This window comes from Hylobates moloch, unplaced genomic scaffold (genome assembly GCF_009828535.3).
Source record: "Hylobates moloch isolate HMO894 unplaced genomic scaffold, HMol_V3 SCAFFOLD_10, whole genome shotgun sequence".
Classification (NCBI taxonomy): Eukaryota; Metazoa; Chordata; class Mammalia; order Primates; family Hylobatidae; genus Hylobates; species Hylobates moloch.
The window spans coordinates 17,099,933-17,119,140 of record NW_026652285.1 but is presented as its reverse complement, the minus strand read 5'-3'; the positions used below and the strand labels follow the sequence as shown (position 1 = coordinate 17,119,140).

At 44.9% G+C, this 19,208-nt stretch overlaps 1 protein-coding gene and 1 long non-coding RNA gene across 3 annotated transcripts in view; one reads left to right on the top strand and one right to left on the bottom strand.

The window, feature by feature from the left end:
• Positions 1–19,208, bottom strand: part of PHF12 (PHD finger protein 12) — a 46,574-nt gene that overhangs the window by 12,311 nt on the left and 15,055 nt on the right. Inside the window, exons 3-7 of one of the 2 annotated variants that reach the window (XM_032163150.2) lie at positions 9,817–9,889; positions 6,737–7,130; positions 4,158–4,278; positions 1,882–2,014; positions 20–184 (exon numbers count right to left, since the gene is read on the bottom strand). In XM_032163150.2, coding sequence (XP_032019041.1) covers positions 20–184; positions 1,882–2,014; positions 4,158–4,278; positions 6,737–7,130; positions 9,817–9,889 — 886 coding nt within the window. Of the gene's footprint in view, positions 1–19; positions 185–1,881; positions 2,015–4,157; positions 4,279–6,736; positions 7,131–8,040; positions 9,187–9,816; positions 9,890–19,208 lie in introns of those variants that run through there. The other variant, XM_058445978.1, reaches the window with a different exon arrangement.
• LOC116474590 (uncharacterized) lies at positions 9,101–12,784 on the top strand. The gene is made up of 2 exons (XR_009215387.1): positions 9,101–9,554; positions 12,531–12,784. It is a non-coding gene; the product is annotated as an uncharacterized LOC116474590 (long non-coding RNA).

Here is a 19,208-nt window from a genome sequence, read left to right as displayed (position 1 = left end):
GCACCTGATTGTGACTCACCTTCAAGCTTCTTCTTTTGACCGACTGGAGCACACGCCGGTTAGGGGGGTGCTTCTTGTGGATTCGGTTGAGGAAGTCCACTTTGACGACATGCTGCGAAACGGTGTCCTGGAAACGATCAAACACCTGGCACCGATTGCTCAGTGTCATATTCTTCTGGTTCAGCTAGGGACAAAGCAGACACAGCCTTGTGGTGAGCCTCAAAAGGCACCTCCTGTCCCAGTTAACCCCATTCCCTGTGTTTAAAAACTAGAAGCCCTCAGCCACATGGGTTCCCTCAATTACGGACCAGGATGTCGGCACTCTGTCAGAGAGCAAGGGAACACAGATGAGACTTCCTACTCAGCCCTGCCCAGTCCAGTGGAAGAGAGCCAATATGTTCCTGCTCCCTAGAGAGCCTTAAGGAGGGCAGGAGAAATGAGCCAAGACGTACCCTTCCAAATTCAGCCTCTGACAGTCTTCTGTTCCAGCTCAGAGAAGCCTCTGTCAGGGCCCTCTAATAGCAGCATAGGTTTCAGAGAAGACTTATGTTTCAACTCTTAAGAGACCCAGACTCCCTTCCTGGGAAGGGCCTCTCTCTCATAGGAAAAGCAGGACTGTGTCCTACATAGGAGCTTGGCTGACAACTGGGTCAGAACCAGAAATCTGTGTGCTCTGCTCTATTCCTACTCCATGGTACCAAGGAGCATAAGTTAACCCATCTTGGTATCAGTCTTCCTCTACCGGAAGGGAAAACCTTGGATTGCTCTTAGAGGCCAAAAGGAGAAAAGAAAGAAGAGTTTCTGCAATAATATACAGAAGGCATACAGAAATTATGCCACTTTTCCTATTCTACACCTGGGCTCCTACATTTTAATTCAAAAGAAAGGACCTGCTGTGGCAGCTTCCTAATTCATAAATCAGGAAAAACCTTTAAGTGGCTAACAAAAATTTAACCAACTAATAATTTCTCAAATGCTAGAAAGCTGTTCTTTAAGTTTCACATTTGGGTAAACTGCTTATGGTCATTTTTTTTCTGGTTCATCAGGAAGCAAAACAAGACTAGGAGAGAAACAAGGAAGCAAAACAAGACTAGATTTTCCTCCTAGAAAAATCTTTGAGTGGCATGAGTCAAAAGAACACAAAGTAACTCTTCTCTTCCATGTGTGCAAGTCTTTAACGGAGGTTCCTCTCAGTGCAAGGTCAGCAGCACACTGCCATGAAGGCCAATGGTCATTCCATGGTTATCATCATTTGACAATGTCTTAAGCAGTAGCCTTTTTAATTTGGAAGGCTGCTCTTATGAGGGAGCTCCTCCTCCTCAAATCCTCTCCCATTCAATCTTGTGAGTGACTGCTCTAACTGCCTATAAAGAGATGTCCTAAACTTCTTTTGGAGATAGCAAGTGACAGACAGCTCTTTTCTAGCCTCAGTCTGGAAAATAAACCCAAGACTCCTGGAAGAGAAAGCAATAGGACCTTCACACTATTATTCATTCAACAGCTTATTTACTGAACTTCATTTGGTGCCTGGGACGCATGTACCCCAGACAGCCAACGATTTATTTCCTTAAGGTTGGATCTAACATACTCCTCTTTTAGGGCTGTAACATCAACTGCTTAATTCCTTGTAGGAGAAGTCACTTACAAACAACCAAGCACTAGTGAGTTAAGTCTGTGTGGGCAGCTGAAACAAAACATTGTGAGAAAAAGCATAGCTGAAATACGTCAAAATGATCAGAATTGAGTAGGGTGGCCTACGGCAACCAGTACCTATGACAATGTGGTGAACTTGGCACCAAGCTGACCTTAATATGCTTTCTACTAATCAGTCCACACTCCAGCTATGCCTGTTGAGGTCTGAATGGACACTGCAGCGCTTACCACCACATGTTCGATGTGATTCGGACACATCCATCTGCCCAGGGGCATGGCAGTGAGCGGCGGCTCGAGGCAATCCATGTGAAACAGGAGAGGGCAATAGTCACACTGGATGAGAGGAGCCACGCGGCAACTCCTGCAAAAAAGAGATGTAGACCATTTCTGTGGCAAGAAAAGGAAAATTCAAACTAACTTTGACTTGTGGAACAGCCTCTCCTCCTTGATCCTAACATTCTCCCATATCTTCCTCCAGTGATTCAGTTACATTTATGATTAGAAAGATGGATGGGGCTGGTGCGATAGCTCATGCCTGTAATCCCTGCACTTTGGGAGGCTGAGGTGGGCGGATAGCCTGAGGTCAGGAGATTGAGACTAGCCTGACCAATATGGTGAAACCCTGTCTCTACTAAAAATACAAAAAATTAGCCGAGCGTGGTGGTGGGCGCCTGTAATCCCAGCTACTCGGGAGGCTGAGGCAGGAGAATCGCTTGAACCCAGGAGGCCGGAGGTTGCAGTGAGCCAAGATGGTGCCACTGCACTCCAGCCTGGGTGACAGAGACTCTATCTCAAAAAAAAAAAAAAAAAAAAAAAAGATGGATGGATTTGGGGGCTCCCATTAGGTTCTCCATTATTCTCTCTTCTAAGAAGAACATGTCTTGTGGAAAAGTGAATGTTTATTTGGAGTACAGCTTAAGTGGCAGAGCAGGGATGATCAATGCTCAGTACTCACTGGGGGAAAACAGTGAACTCTGATCTGATCTTCCTACTTCTTAAAAGAGAAAGGCTACTTCATTAAAAAAAAAATCACTAGCAACCTTTCTGGAGTCTTAACTATAGCAAGAAAATATTTCTCTTCTGCATGAAGCACTCAGCAGAACTGACAATCAGAGGTGTGCTGGAAAGATGATTTTGTAATGTATTCATGTAAGCAGGGTTCAAGGGAGGACTAAGCAAATGACAACTACGATTTGTAACTACAATACTCCTGGGGTCCCCGAGATGCACTGGAGCCACAGTTTGTCCTGGCTCAGAGTTCTGTCACTCTACTATCTAGTTCCATTTCCTTATACCTTTTGCTGTGAAACATTTCTTTTTGATAGTTACTTTCTCTTGCTACCCTGCTCTGACCATAATACAGTCCTTCTAACACACCCAAGCCAACAAGTCCAGCTTCAGTAACTGAAGCAGCTGGTTTCTGTCAAAGAGATCCTATTTGAAGGAAACCTTGTCCCAGAGACTACAACTGGGGCAGCCCTAGGGGCTTTTGGAAGTCATCCAGTCCAATACACACTATCATAGATCCTTATCTACTTTTAAACTTATCTTTAGTGATTCAAGTTAATGTTTAGTTTAAGTCCAACTCCTCTCGTTCTAGTGTGTAAACACAATTTTTTTGAGATGGAGTCTTGCTCTGTCACCAGGCTAGAGTGCAGTGGCACGACCTCAGCTCACTGCAACCTCCACCTCCTGGGTTCAAGTGATTTTCCTGCCTCAGCCTCCTGGAGTAGCTGGGACTACAGGCACGTGTCACCACGCCCAGCTAATACTTGTATTTTTAGTAGAGACGGAGTTTCACCATGTTGACCAGGATGGTCTTGATCTCCTGACCTCGTGATCTGCCTGCCTTGGCCTCCCAAAGTGCTGGGATTACAGGCGTGAGCCACCACACCGGGCCATTGTCCCAAAGTGCTGGGATTACAGGCGTGAGCCACCGCACCGGGCCATTGTTTTCGTTTTATTTATTTTTGTTTATTTTTTTGAGACGGAGTCTTGCTCTGTCGCCCAGGCTGGAGTGCAGTGGCGCGATCTTGGCTCACTGTAAGCTCCGCCTCCCGGGTTCACGCCATTCTCCTGCCTCAGCCTCCAGAGTAGCTGGGACTACAGACGCCCGCCACCTCGCCTGGCTAATTTTTTTTTTTTTTTTTTTTTTAGTTTTTAGTTGAGATGGGGTTTCACCATGTTAGCCAGGATGGTCTCGATATCCTGACCTTGTGATCAGCCTGCCTCGGCCTCCCAAATTGCTGGGATTACAGGCATAAGCCACCGTGCTCGGGCTCAACACAGTTCACAGTACTCCTGTACTGTGATTTTTCAGAAAATTTGTTAACACATACACATTCAAGGCTCTCGTCAGTCCATTAGCCAGTTAGTCTCCGTGTACTCATACTATCAGAATATGGGCTGTTCACATTTAACATACATGGTCTGGAAGAGGTGAAGAGAGAAAAAGTATCATTTGCTAAATATGAGAAAGAGCCCCTTAGTATGAAAGAAAATACCTGTTACACGTGAAGCAGACTTTGACGGGTAAGGGAACGAGACCATTGTGATCTAATTCATGCTGTGTCTTCTTAACATTTTTCCCTGTGGTTTCCTCCTTTCTTCTCCTCTTGCTAGAACCTAGAAAAGAAAATGATGGTGCTGAGCTATCCCTAGCTTCAGAGTTTCTAGCCTGCAATATGGAAACAACATTAAGTGACAAAAACAGATCTTAAGCATGTGTCATGGCCTAGGCATGAATTGCTCTCTGAGGCCCCTGGGGTTGATTTTAAGTTAGAAAAAAGAATGAGAAGGGAAGAAAAAAAAGAGACTAATACACAAGTCAGAACCAGAAGTCACCTGTTCTATGGCAGAAACACATCTAACTGTTTTGCAAACATAAAATGGTCAGAAATGCTAGGTTAGATACAGGCAACCTAAGAAATGTAAATGTCCAAGTCACATAGTCAACAAGGACTATTCTGTGGAGTTGGCCTGCAGCCTTGAACTACTGGGCTCAAGCAACCTTCCTGCCTCAGCCTCCATATTAGACAGGACTACAGGTGTGGGCCACCAAACTCAGCTAACTTATTTATTTTTATTTTTTGAGAGATGGGGTCTCATTATGTTGCCAAGACTGGTCTCCAATTCCTGGCCTTAAGCAATCCTCCTGCCTTGATCTCTCAAAGTACTAGGATTACAGGTGTGAGCCACCACACCTGGCCCACATTTTCATAAAAATCAGAGAAGCTTTGATTCTATATGCATCCTTCTTAAGCCTACCAATTTCACTTTCTTTGGGAAGAAAAAGTAAGACCTAGAAGCTTTACGGTATCAGGAAGCCAGGACTTAAAAAAAAAGAAAAAAGAATAGAGGACAATTTGGCAATATCTATCAAAACTATAAATGCATAGTTCTGACCCAGCAATTTTATTGTCCTATAGACATAGTCACACATCTATACATGTATACAATGATGTATTTACAAAGTTATTCACTGAAGCACTACCAGTAGTAACAAAAGATTTGGAACCTAAATGTCCATTAATAGAAAATTGGTTAAATAAATTATGACGTATCTGTACAATGAACTACTAGGTAACCATTAAAAAAAGCGAGAAGGCCAGGTGCAGTGGCTCATGCCTATAATCCCAGCACTTTGGGATCCTCTGAGGTGGGAGGATCGTGTGAGCACAGTTCGAGACCAGCCCTGGCAACATAGTGAGACCCTGTCTTTATAAAAAATATAAAAATTAGCTGGGTGTGGTGGCGTGCACCTGTGGACCCAGCTACTCCTACTCGGGAGGCTGAGGTGGGAGGACTGCTTGAGCTGTGGTCACACCACTGCACCACAGTGCAGTGCAGCCTGGGTGACAGAGCAAGACTCTGTCTCAAAAAAAAAAAAAAAAAAAAAAAATTCTATATTAATATGAAAAGACTTCTAGAACATATTTTAAAGTGAGAAAAAAAAAAGCAACGTGTAGAATGGTTTAACTAGCATGTTACTTAAGCGGAAATTAATCAGCATATATCTGTATTTACTTTTACATGCACAAAGAAATTGGAGAAGAATAAACAAGAATCAACCAGTGGTAAGCCGGGTGCGGTGGCTCAAGCCTGTAATCCCAGCACTTTGGGAGGCTGAGGCGGGCGGATCACGAGGTCAGGAGATCGAGACCATCCTGGCTAACACGGTGAAACCCCGTCTCTACTAAAAACACAAAAAATTAGCCGGGCGTGTTGGCGGGCGCCTGTATTCCCAGCTACTCGGGAGGCTGAGGCAGGAGAATGGCGTGAACCCAGGAGGTGGAGGTTGCGGTGAGCCGAGATCGCGCCACTGCACTCCAGCCTGGGGTACAGAGAAAGACTCCGTCTCAAAAAAAAAAAAAAAAAAAAAAAAAAAAAATCAACCAGTGGTTACCTGTGAAGAGCAGGAAGGTGGAAAGTAGGCAAATGGCAGACGGGTGGGAGGGAAATTTTCATTGTAGCCCTTAATATTTTTTGATTTTTGAACCATGTGAATGTATAATACTTTTTTTTTTTAAAAAAGATAATTCTGGGGCCGGGCGTGGTGACTCACACCTGTAATCCTAGCACTTTGGGAGGCCGAGGTGGGCAGATCACCTGAGGTCAGGAGTTCAAGACCAGCCTGACCAACATGGTGAAATCCTGTCTCTACTAAAAATACAAAAATTAGCCGGGCATGGTAGCATGTGCCTGTAGTCCCAGCTACTTGGAAGGCTGAAGCATGACAATCGCTTGAACCTGGGAGGCGGAGGTTGCAGTGAGCCGAGATCGTGCCACTGTACTCTAGCCTGAGTGACAAAGTGAGACTCACAAAAAAAAAAAAAAAAAAAAAAAAAAAAAGAAAAAGATAATTCTGGGGGAAGGGTAGGAAAGAAGTTCAGAAACTGAGAAAATGGAAAACTGAGTAAGCTCTGTAATGGCTAAGACCTTCAAAGATCTCTCTAAGCAGAACCAGGAACAGGAACCCAAGACAGTAGCTACATGAACAGTGACTCCACAGGCAGCATTGCTCTTGTGCTGGTCCTTTGGGGAAACTGGGGTTGGGGAGGGATATGATGATGGTTTGGCTGACCTGGTAGTGCAGTGGTACAAGTCAGTTCATTGGGCAACTGAAATTGGGTGGGGTTCCGCTCCATGGCGGCAGCAATCAGCAGCTCAAAGGGCCGCCTCAGCTGGGGCTGCACATAGTCTGGCTCTGCTGCTACTGGTTCCTCATCCACGTCAATGATATCTTCGTCGACATCATTCTGCTCAGAGGTGGGGGTCTCTGTGCTGGCGCTGGATGTGGGCGTGCCAGGCCTGCTGGCTCTCCTTTCCAGGATCCGGGCATGGGCAATGGCCTTTAGTTCAGTTTTGCTGGCCGATCTGTCCAACAAGTCAGTGTCACTGCTGGGGGATGTAGTCCGTTTGCCAGATTTGTCCACCAGTCCATTGACATGACCCAGCTCCTTTTTCTGCTCTCGTTTCTGTGCAAATGAACAGGTGGGCCCATCATGAAAAGTACCATGAAACAAAGAGATGCGTGCTACAAAGTCCTGGTAGACCACTAACCAAAACTGTAAAAGGCTTTCACATATCACAGACTCATCTACCTGGTCACTTGGAACACTGGTCTGTTAAAGTTGACACAATTATAACTGAACTAAAGCTGACAAAACTGTTGCATCAGAGAATCACCAAAAAGCGTGGTAAGTTAGGAATAACTATACAAAATGTATATCATTAACATTAACTCATCATATGACATACAACATCTATGAAGTATAGGGCTAAAAAGGTAACACGGTGAGAATAAATTTAGTGAGACTAATAGTAAAAATCAACGGGGCAGGCACAGTGGCTCACGTCTGTAATCCCAGCACTTTGGGAGGCCGAGGCAGGCAGATCACCTGAGGTCAGGAGTTTGAGACCAGCCTGGCCAACATGGTGAAACCCTGTCTCTACTAAAAACAAAAAATCAGCTGGGTGTGGTGGCACGCGCCTGTAATCCCAGCTACTGGGGAGGCTGAGGCAGGAGAATCGCTTGAACCTGGGAGGCAGAGATGGCAGTGAACTGAGATCGCGCCATTGCACTCCAGCTTGGGCGACAGAGCAAGATCCATCTCAGAAAAAAAAAAAAAAAAAAAAAAAAATCAATGAGATCACTATAGAGCCTCCTGACCTCCTGAATGGTTTTAAAAACTTTGCTCAAAATAAGTGACACTTCTTAGAAAGTGGGGAAATGGAAAAAGATTAAGTGTACTCAGTAGGACTGGATATCTGATAGTACACTTTCCTCCAGGACTCCAAATGGAGTGGTCAAATGAAGGTTTAACACTGATCTCCAGGTAGGAGACCTGTGATCTTGTCCTATTTCTGCCACTGATCCCCTCTGACCTTGTGGTGACTCAGGCTGGTGGGCAGGAATTTCTTCATCTGTAAAATGAGAAAAATCTTTCTCCTCCTCTTCTCAGGGATATGGTGGAGGGAGATAAAAAGAGTCATATATATGAAAGGGATAATTTGGAGTTGGAGTAGGACCTAGTGCTTCCACTACGAATCATGATAGGGCCTGAATGTCAGGAGCTGATGAAGGCCAGAGGATGTATTATTTCAATCCACTTCAGTGTACATACAAGAGGCCAAAGGGGAGTAGTGCTGGTGATGGTGGAAAAGGCAGACTTGGCACTGGTAGGCAAAGAGGTCCATGTGAAAGGTAAGAGAGGCATCTCAGGAGAAGTGCCATGTTAGAAAACGGCATACTGTAATCCCCAACAAGTAGCTCTCCTTCTAGAAAACTGATGAAGAGGTAACAGAGGTTTGGAATGAGAGAATTTGGTTCAAATATTGGTTCTGTCAATTCCTTTGAGTCCTTGGGAAAGTTTCTTCCTTTAGAAAGGAAGAAAGCCTCCGTTTCTTCCTTTCTAAAATGGAAACCTACCGCCAGCATTCGGTATCCATCTATGGCTGGATGGATAGATAATGGGATAACATAATTAAAACACCTGGCATACGATGGGCACTAACATAATATTTCCTTTTCTCCACCGTCTTTACCTCTTTTCCTTCAGCTCCCCTAAACCTTTTCAGGTCCAGCTTTTTTGAATGGCAAGTTTGAGAGGGTTCCTAGCTGGCAGGTGCCTCTAACAGGCCCTGTTCTAACCTAATTAGGGATGCACAGGAAAGGATCTTGGAAGGTGCAGAGGCTGGAAGACAGCCTGGTTTATGGAGAAATTTAACTACAGCTGTGGTTAGTTGGTTGACTTGGCTTTGGCTTGCTTTTAAATATGAACCCTTATGCACATATTCGAAAAATAATGTCTGCTTGTTTACTTTCTTTCTTAAAGGCTGAAACTGTTACACACATAAACCACAATCTGAATCATCTCATCCTGTTTCTGCAACCAAGGAAGTCATCATTCATTGTGACATCATGTTCGGGGACCAGGCAAATAGAGGTGAGGTCACAACATAGGAAAGTTGCTTGGTGTATAATTAGCGTGGGGAGCACAGCGGGGTGGATTACAATGCACAGACAAATTCTAATCCATAGCCTGTAATTTGAGGGTTGGGTCAATCATAATTTGGGTGCAAGTACACCTACTTCCTTTTTTAATAAGGGAGAATTTAGCTCTTGTTACCCACAAGAGTTCTCAAAGTAGAAAATAATAAACCATGTTCTTGAAGCCGGTACTGAATTATCAAAGCTGAAGGAAGGGAAGCTAAAGAAAGATTAGGCAACTTGGGGTACAAATGGGTTCAAAATCCTCTCCGTCAGTATGCCAAGTCTCTGGATACCAGTGACTTATTTGCCCTGGGGTGAGAGAAAACTCCATTTTCCATCAAGCTAGAGAAGCAGCCTTCGTTTTTCAGCCATGGATAAGGCCACTTATTAGGAGGACAACAAGAAGGTAAGACTACTCCTGTCACTAGTGACTAAACATGGCTCAGTAAGTTAACACACCTCTTCTGCCCATTTCAGCAGCCCATGTTTGGATTTTTAGGCCCTACTGGATTCCAAACAGTCACCATAGGAAGAGTGGGGTGATTCCAGGGCTGGAAGAGACAAGAAGAAGGGACAAGAATGCCTTCAGGGCTAGGCCATCTTAGCTCTAGCGTATCAGTGCTCTGGATCAGGCTTTCTGGACAGTCTTCAGAAAGCAGCATTATTACCTTTCGGCGAACAGTGCATCGGTGACACATCCACTCTCCAGGAGGCAACATTTCTTCACTCAGTGGAGGGTTACTGTGGGGAACAGACAAGGGCAAGACTAAATAACTAGCCCTTTGAGGCAGTAGGAAAAGCCTAGCTAGGTTTGCATGTTCCTAAACTCCTATTGTGGCCAGTCCTGCAGGACTGCTAGGGTTGTCTCCTCCTTCAAAATGCCTAAGTCAGCATCACTCATAATAACCTAAGGAGTGAGCATCCCTTCCCACACCTTAGAGAGAGAAGCCAAATCCAGAGCTATTAACACTGGGTTTGTAGGGAAAGGTATAATAGAATAACTGAGAGGTCCTCCACACTGTTTTCTTAAAGCCTGTTAGTGTAGAGCCAAGCTTTTCTAACTGCTGTTCAAAGCCCTGTCACATGGTCCCATTCCATCTTCCCAGACCCCTTCAGGTGCTCTTCCCACTATTCAAATGGAAGACTTCCTATTTCTTCCTCTAGAATATCCTTCCTTTAGAAAGCTATGCCTGTCAAAACTCTATTCATCCTTTCATACCTGCCTCAATCAGCTGTGATGGATTAAAAGACAGCTGCAAATTATTTGCTCTGCCTCCCATCCACAGGTAGTCCCTTTCCCTCCTTTTGAATTGTGCTTATGACTTGCTTTGACCACAGAATGCAGCAGAGGTGACAATGTTGCAGCTTCCAAAGCTGGGCCTTAAGAGATCTGCAGATTCTATTTTTTAAAAAGTATGCTTGGAAAGTTCCATCTCAGAGCCCTGTTGTCATGCTGTGAGAGAGGACATGGAGGAGACAAGGTATTCCAATCAATAGTTTTGGGCTGGGCACGGTGGCTCACACCTGGAATCCCAGCACTTTGGGAGGCCGAGGCTGGTGGATCACTTGAGGTCAGGAGTTCAAGACCAGCCTGGCCAACATGGCGAAACCCCATCTCTACTAAAAATATAAAAATTAGCCAAGTATGGTGGCACATGCCTGTAATCCCAGCTATTTGGGAGGCTGAGGCAGAAGAATTGCTTGAACTTGGGAGGTGGAGGTTGCAGTGAACCAAGATCACACCACTACACTCTAGCCTGGGCAACAGAGCGAAACTCCATCTTGAGAAAACAAAAAACAAAAAACCAGCTTCAGCTGAACTCCAAGCCAACACGCAGCAGCAACTACTGCTATGTGAGTGAGTCATCTTGGACATACCAGTTCAGTGAAGCCTCCAAATGATTGCAGTCCCAGCCAACATCATGTTAAACAGAAAAACCACCCAGCAGAGCCCAGGCAATCCTCAGAACTGTGAGAGATAATAACGAGGCCACTGAGTTTTGGCGTAGTTTGTTATGCAACAATAGATAACCAAACAGCTTTTCCATGAGTTCATATTACTCCTGTACCTTGGACCTCTTGCTGCATGGGTTAGTTCTCTTTTGGCACTTCTCATGCTTTGCCCATTTCGGCAGTTCTCTTATTTATTTTATTAGAGGGACTAGGACAATGATTGGATCTCTTCCCTCCTTGTATTTTTATAATATAGAGGTTGTGCACACAGCGGATCACCTGAGATTGGAAGTTCAAGACCAGCCTGGCTAACATGGGGAAACCCCATCTCTATTACAAATACAAAAATTAGCTGGGCGTGGTGGTGGGCACCTGTAATCCCAGCTACTTGGGAGGCTGAGGCAGGAGAATCCTTTGAACTTGGGAGGCAGAAGTTGCAGTGAGCAGAGATTATGTCATTGCACTCCAGCCTATGCGACGAAACTCCATCTCAAAACAAACAAACAAACAAACACACACAAAAAACAGGCCAGGCATGGTGGCTCACACCTGTAATCTCAGTGCTTTGGGAGGCCGAGGCAGGCAGAACATGAGGTCAGGAGTTTGAGAACAGCCTGGCCAACATGGTTAAACCCTGTCTCTACTAATAATACAAAAATTAGCCAGGTGTGGTGGCGGGCGCCTGTAGTCTCAGCTACGCAGGAGGCTGAGGCAGGAGAATCGCTTGAACCTGGGAAGTGGAGGTTGCAGTGAGCTGAGATAGTGCCACTGCACTCCAGCCTGGGTGACAGAGTGAGAATCCGTCTCAAAAACAAAAAAACAAAAAACAAAACAAACCACATTTATGCTTAAAAAATTCCTACCTTTGAGTTCTTGGCTAAGTCACCTACTTGGAATGGTATGCAGGAAATTTTTCTTCAAATAATGGGGGAAATGGTAAAAAAAAAAAAAAAAAAATTGAGTATTTTTTTTTGAGGTGTTTTGCTCTCATTGCCCAGGCTGGAGTGCAATGGTGCAATCTCGGCTCACCGCAACCTCCGCCTCCCAAGTTCAAGCAATTCTCCTGCCTCAGCCTCCCGAGTAGCTAGGATTACAGGCATGCGCCACCATGCCTGGCAAATTTTTTTAGTATTTTTAGTAGAGACGGGGTTTCTCCATGTTGGTCAGACTGGTCTCGAACTCCTGACCTCAGGTGATACGCCAACTTCAGCCTCCCAAAGTGCTGGGATTACAGGCGTGAGCCACCGCGCCCAGCCAAACCTGAGTATCTCAGAGCTTAAAGCTATGCTGTTTTACCAATTCCACATAAAATAGCACTTCACTTGGCAAATTTTCTTAGCTCCCTGTTTCCCCAGAGCCCTAAGCATACATGTCAGATACCCACCAAGGCTTCACAGCTCATTACTTCCATTCCTCCCTGTTTCCTTAGTGAAATCTCAGGAGGATGCTTACCAGGAATCAGGAAACTGGAAAAACAATGGCCTGCTGGAACAGATCTCCAAGCCCTAGAGGACCACAGGTGAATGTCACCTGTAAGCCTCCGCTCATTCTCGCCAATGTAATTCTGCAAAAGGCCACATCTAAACTACTGAAATGCATCAAGTAATTTTCAAAGGCCTACAGACTCTGCTATGCTTCAGTAGCTGTCCCATTAAAATTAACCCTGAAGGGTGTCACTTCTGATTCTGTTTCTCATCATTTCTGTTCATCTGCCCCCTGGCTTTGTACCAAGATATCCTACATCAAACATTTAAAACATTTAAAGTAGAGAAGATAAGATCCCCGTGGCCAGAACCCTCTTCTTTCTCCAGCTCAATCAGTTGGCCAGCTCCCTACACAGACCATACTGTTTCTCATCTGTGTCTCTGCTCACTCCAGGGCTGCTACCCACAACTATGCCACTCTTCCCTAACTACTTCACCTGGTAAACTCTTTATCTTTTGAGACTCAAGTCAGGTATTCTTTCCAGGAAGCTTTCTCTGAAAGTCTCTGGTTCCCCAGAGCACTTCTGCACCACACTGTATTCAAACCATTACGTGTCTGAATCCCCTTCTCCATGCCTCATTTGCCTTTGTACCTCCACACCCTGTACAATGCCTGGCATGTAGCAGGTACTCAATAAAGCTTTAAAGAACTGGGGAACACTAAGGAATGGGCTTCTAGGAAGTGAGTGTAATCCTTCAAAGCTATGAGGCAAGGTAATGCAATGGGGCAGGCAACTGTTTTGTAGGTTAAATCACACATGAAATTACTTATGTTTTCTAAGTTACTACACAATGAGACGGAACAGGAGTCCAAGTCCATACTGGCAAGCCTGTACTTATTAAACCATCCCACCTCTACTCATTTTAATCTTCTTTAAACAATTTGATTTTTAATCTCGTTTATTTTAACACAGGGTAAAATGCTTAAAACTTGTATTAAGAGGCTCTCAGAAGTAGCATCTTGCTGGTTTCTAAAGGATCACTTTTAGAGTTACCAAGTTTAAGAACACACTTCTGGCCGGGTGCAGTAGCTCATGCCTGTAATACCAGCACTTTGTGAGGCCGAGGTGGGTGGATTGCTTGAGTCCAGGAGTTCAAGACCAGCCTGGGCGACATTGTGAAACCCCACCTCTACTAAAAATACAAAAAATTAGCCAAGTGAGGTGGCATGAGCCTATAGCCCCAGCTACTTGTGGGGCTGAGGTGGGAGGATCACCTGAGCCTGGGAGGTAGAGCCGTGATCATGCCACTGCACTCCAGTTTGGGCAACAGAGTGAGACCCTGTCTCAAAAATAACAACAAAAAACAAACAAAGAAAACCACACATTTCTCAGAATTCTAGATAATGACCATAGGCTCCTTCTGTTAAGCCTGCCCTAAAGTATGGATAGGGGCTATGAATTTAGGGAGTAGTCCAGTGAAACCCAAGCATTGTCTCCCAGATGAAGATAAAACATTTAAAAGACTGAGGCCATCATTCCTTTTTTTTTTTTGAGATGGAGTCTTGCTCAGTTGCCCAGGCTGCAGTGCAGTGGCGCGATCTTGGCTCACTGCAACCTCTGCCTCCGGGGTTCAAGCGATTCCCTTGCCTCAGCCTCCCGAGTAGCTGGGATTACAGGTTGCCCGCCATCACCCTTGGCTAATTTTTATATTTTTAGTAGAGATGGGGTTTCACCATATTGGCCAGACTGGTCTTGACCTCCTAACCTCAAGTGATCCACCCACCTTGGCCTCCCAAAGTACTGGGATTACAGGTGTGAGCCACTGCACCTGGCTGAGGCCATCACTTCTTAAGATTTGCTTTTTTAAAATTTGTTTTGCGATGTAGTCTCACTGTATCACCCATGCTGGAGAGTTCAGTGGCGTGATCTCGGCTCACTGCAACCTCTGCCTCCTGGGTTCAAGCGATTCTCCTGCCTCAGCCTCCCGAGTAGCTGGGATTACAGGTGCCCGACACCATGTCCAGCTAATTTTTTTTTTTTTTTTAGAGATGGGGTTTCATCATGTTGGCCAGGCTGGTCTCGAACTCCTGACCTCAAGTAATCTGCCTACCTCGGCCTCCCAAAGTACTGGGATTACAGGTGTGAGCCACTGTGCCTGGCCAAGATTTGCTGCTTTCTTAGGGACAGAACATGCATCTTGAAATAACAAATTTGAAAAGATGGTATCTTGGGAGAAGGCAGTAATATCTAAGATTAGATGGATAGGAAAGAAAGGTCTTAGAAAATGATCATCATAGGCATAGCTGGAACACAAGAATCACCCATCATAAAGCTTTCTCATGACCATGTTTCCTCTCTGCTTCAAGCAATTAATTCCTTTCCAGCTATTTAGAAGGCAGCTTTTCAATTCAAACTTTTATCTTTTTTTTGAGGCAGGGTCTCACTCTGTCGCCCAGGCTGGAGTGCAGTGGGGCAATCTTGGTTCACAGAAGCCCTGACCCCCTAAGCTCAAGCAGTCCTCCCACCTCAGCCTCCTGAGTAGCTGGGACCACAGGCGCATACCACTATGCTGGGCTAAGTTTTGTATTTTTTGTAGAGAATAGGGTTTCACTATGTTGCCAAAGGCTGGGTCTTAAACTCCTGGGCTCAAATAGTCCGCTTGCCTCTGCCTTCCAAAGTGCTGGGATTACACGTGTGAGGCCACCATGCCTGGCTCAATGCAAATTTTTTAGAGGAAAGGGATTCATGAAACGGTTCCAGGAAAGACACTGTCATTGGGGTAAGCTCAGGAACCAATTCTGAAAGAGGCTGTTTTGCTCCATATCAGAAATACTGCTGACAGGGAAAGGATTCCAGGGAGAAAAGAGATTCTGCAGCCTCACGGTACTCATGTATTTATTCTGAGGACTCCCCACCTCAAAACTCCTTCCACAGCTGGGTGTGGTGGCTCACGCTGTAATCCCAGCACTTTGGGAGGCCAAGGTGGGTGGGTCACTTTAGGTCAGGAATTCGAGACCAGCCTGGCCAACATGGCAAAACCCTGTCTCTACTAAAAATACAAAAATTGGCTGGGTGTGGTGGTGCGCAGCTGTAGTCCCAGCTACTAGGGAACCTGAGGCAAGAGAATTGCTTGAACCCAGGAGGTGGAGGTTGCAGTGAGCCGAGACCGCATCACTGCACTCTAGCCTCGGTGACAGAACGAGATTCTTCCTAAAAACAAAAACAAAAACAAAAACCCCTCCTTCCTTGGAAGAATGGTATTCCCATAAGCCTAGTGTGCAACTCTGAAAACAATTACATGCACACCAGAGTCTTTAAATCATGATATGCCTGTCAAGAAGAAAAGGCTCTGCCCTCGCTCCCTCTCATCCTCATATATCAATGAACACAGGGTGCTGGAGGCCATCCTTTATCAGAAAAAATCATTAAAAGTTAAAAGTCACGTAACACTGAGATTACTCTACCAGAGTTTCAGCTGCTCAGCAGGGCAAACACTATAATGAGCCAATGCTGCTTTTGTAAAGACATCAATGTGTTTCTTAAACTAAAGCCTAGAAATAGCATAGTGATAATTTCATTGACATCTAGGTATTACAGTTCACAAAGTATTTTAACAGATGTTCTTATTTGATCTTCACTACCACACTGAGATAATTCTTATTCCCATCATACAGGTGAGGAAACTGACTTATCTAAAGCCACTAAGTAGCAGAATTGGAACCCAAATCAAAGTTTCCTGGCCTTTGAAATCTTGAGCCTAAGCTATTTTTGTTGTTGTTGTTGTTGTTTTGTTTTTGGTTCACTCTCAGGATATGCTTCAGAGCCCAAGTTGTTTTTTAAGAACCTTTAGAAGTTTTCTTATTTCTGGGGTACACAGTGAAATATCCATCAGGGTACCCTCCTTAACCTCAAGGCTGAGCATTTCCTTCTACATCAGTCAATATTTATTGAGTACCCATGACTTTCTCATCCATGTACTAGGTCCCACACTGAAAAATGAACACAAAGCAAACAAATTATCATCTACCCCATCAAAAAAGTAGCCTAGGCCAGGCTGTAGCTCATATCTGTAATCCCAGCACTTTGGGAGGCTAAGGTGGGAGGACTGCTTGACCCCAGGAGTTAGAGGCCAGGCTGGGCAACATGGTGAGACCCCGTTTCTACAAAAATACAAAAATGAGCTAGATGTGGTGGCATGCGTCTGTAGTCCCAGCTACTTGGGAGGCTGAGGCAGGAGGATCACTTGAGTCCAGGAGGGCAAAACTGAAGTGAGCCATGTCCACACCACTGCACCCCAACCTGGGCTTCAGAGCAAGACCCTGCCTCAAAAAAAAAGTAGCCTTGGGGAGAGAGGATCAAAGTCATCCATCCACTCAAACATTATTGGATGTTTATTTTAGGCTAGACAATGTGCGAAGTGCTGGTATTTCAGACATGGTTCTTGATTTTAGGGATCATGGGCTGGAGACAAGGTGAAAAGGACATGCAGTAATGAGAACATACATAATCAACTACAAACTGATTCTTACCATAAAGACCCACATAAAACTCAATTGCTTATGGATGCCAGAATCAACGAAGAGCCCCAAAGTTTGGACATTTGGTACCTGAAGGTGACATGGGATTTTTTCCTACTCTTTTCATAATTCAGAGCTATTTAACAAATGGTAATTCAGCCAGTGAGCCTTTAAAGACAGTGAAGTTAAGGATCATGAGGAGTTCAGGAGGAAGCCATAGTTTCAGAAGCAGGTGTATTTCTGCATTTTGATAAAATATCTGATAAAAGGAAGGTTCTAGAAGTGGGGACATTTCTCCAGAAAATGAATGTTTAACTCTGTCTAGAGCACAACAGTGTTTGAACCTTTCTTTTCTATTTTTTTTTTTTTTTGAGATGGAGTCTTGCTCTGTTGCCCAGGCTGGAGTGCAATGGTGCGATCTCTGCTCACTGCAACCTCCGCCTCCCGAGTTCAAGCAATTCTCCTCTGGAGTAGCTGGGATTACAGGCACCCGCCACCACGCCCAGCTACTTTTTGTATTTTTAGTAGAGACGGGGTTTCACTATCTTGGTCAGGCTGGTCTCGAACTCCTGACCTAAGGTGATCTACCCGCCTATGCCTTCCAAAGTGCTGAGATTACAGGCGTGAACCACTGCGCCCAGCATGTTTGAACCTTTCGATTCCTTCTGAGAATTATCTGAGTACTTGGGATGGTGAGCTCTGGAATAGTTATCTTCTGTACCTGAACTGGCTTGTCTTGGAAAACTGGTAGCTTTTTAGCCAATAGGCCAAGGACCTCTACTTTATTTTCTGGCTTCAAAAGAGCATAGCCTGCATTGCTATGAGACAGGCATTCTTTTCCATAGGCAGAGATGACAGTGCCCTATGAAGACAGACCGCTTGCAGAGTATCTTCCCATTTTCACTGCTGTTGGTAAGTTTCCTCCCAGATCATTTGTTAAAAGGCCCTGGCCTACAATTCCTGGCCAGAAAGCGACCATTCACTGCTTTTACAACTCACTATCTTATTTATTTTATTTTTTTATTTTGAGATGGAGCCTCACTCTGTCGCCCAGGCTGGAATGCAGTGGTGCGATCTCAGCTCATTGTAGCCTCTGCCTCCTGGGTTCAAGAGATTGTTGTGCCTCAGCCTCCTGAGTAGCTGGGATTACAGGCATGCGCCACCACACTGGGCTAATTTTTGTATTTTTAGTAGAGATGGGGTTTCACCATGTTGGCCAGGCTGGTCTTGAACTCCTGACCTCAAGTGATCCACCCTCCTCAGCCTCCCAAAGTGTTGGAATTACAGGTGTGAGCCACCACTCCTGGCCCCAGCTCACTATTTTAACCACTACCCGATCTTAAGACAAGCTGTTAGTTATAAAGCTGTTCATAAAGCCCTAAATCTTCAGAGACTGTACATTCAATTGGAAGATATGTTTCTCAGTTTGGTGTGGCTCTCTGTGAGGCCCAGAGGGCCTACAAAGTGTTAAGAGTAATATTTACATACAAACCAATTCCTAAAGCCAACCTCTTCAGCATGACTCCAACATACCTAGACTCCCATAAACAAATCCAAATGGCCCATCTCTACTGCTGAGGAGGGTATCTGCATCAGTCTGTTTCTGGAGTCATCAAGGAGAAAACCACAAACACACATCCCTCAGCTAACTGTAATGCCTATACTGACAGACCTCTGTTTCAAAGATTCAAATCAAAGCCCAGAGCCAGATGATCCCAACTCTCAGCCCGAGGTTAAAGTCCAGTTTTAATTTAGAATGCCTTGCATTCACTAATAAGGCTGCAAGCTCAACACTGCAAGTGGAAGATGTTGGTAGTTGTCATGGTTCTTGGCTCTCTAATTAAGAGGATCTATTTCAAGTCATATACCAGTGTGGTTGATCTGAGTCTAACCTCACTCATCTCCCTCGCCTATTAATATATGTGAACCTGCACAACATTAACATTTACTTCAGATTTAGTCGCTACCAGTGGGACCTGTTGCTCCACAGCACCATGTTAATTATCCATCCAGCACAAGCAGTTTCTCAGTCTGGAATTGGAGGGGAGAGGGGGGATGGGGGAATAAGAGAACAAAGGGAAGAGGCGAGAGGTAGAGGGAGAGAAAGCAAGTAGATGAAAAATATTTAAGAAAAAGCACACTCCATTTTCTCTTTCTGGATTAA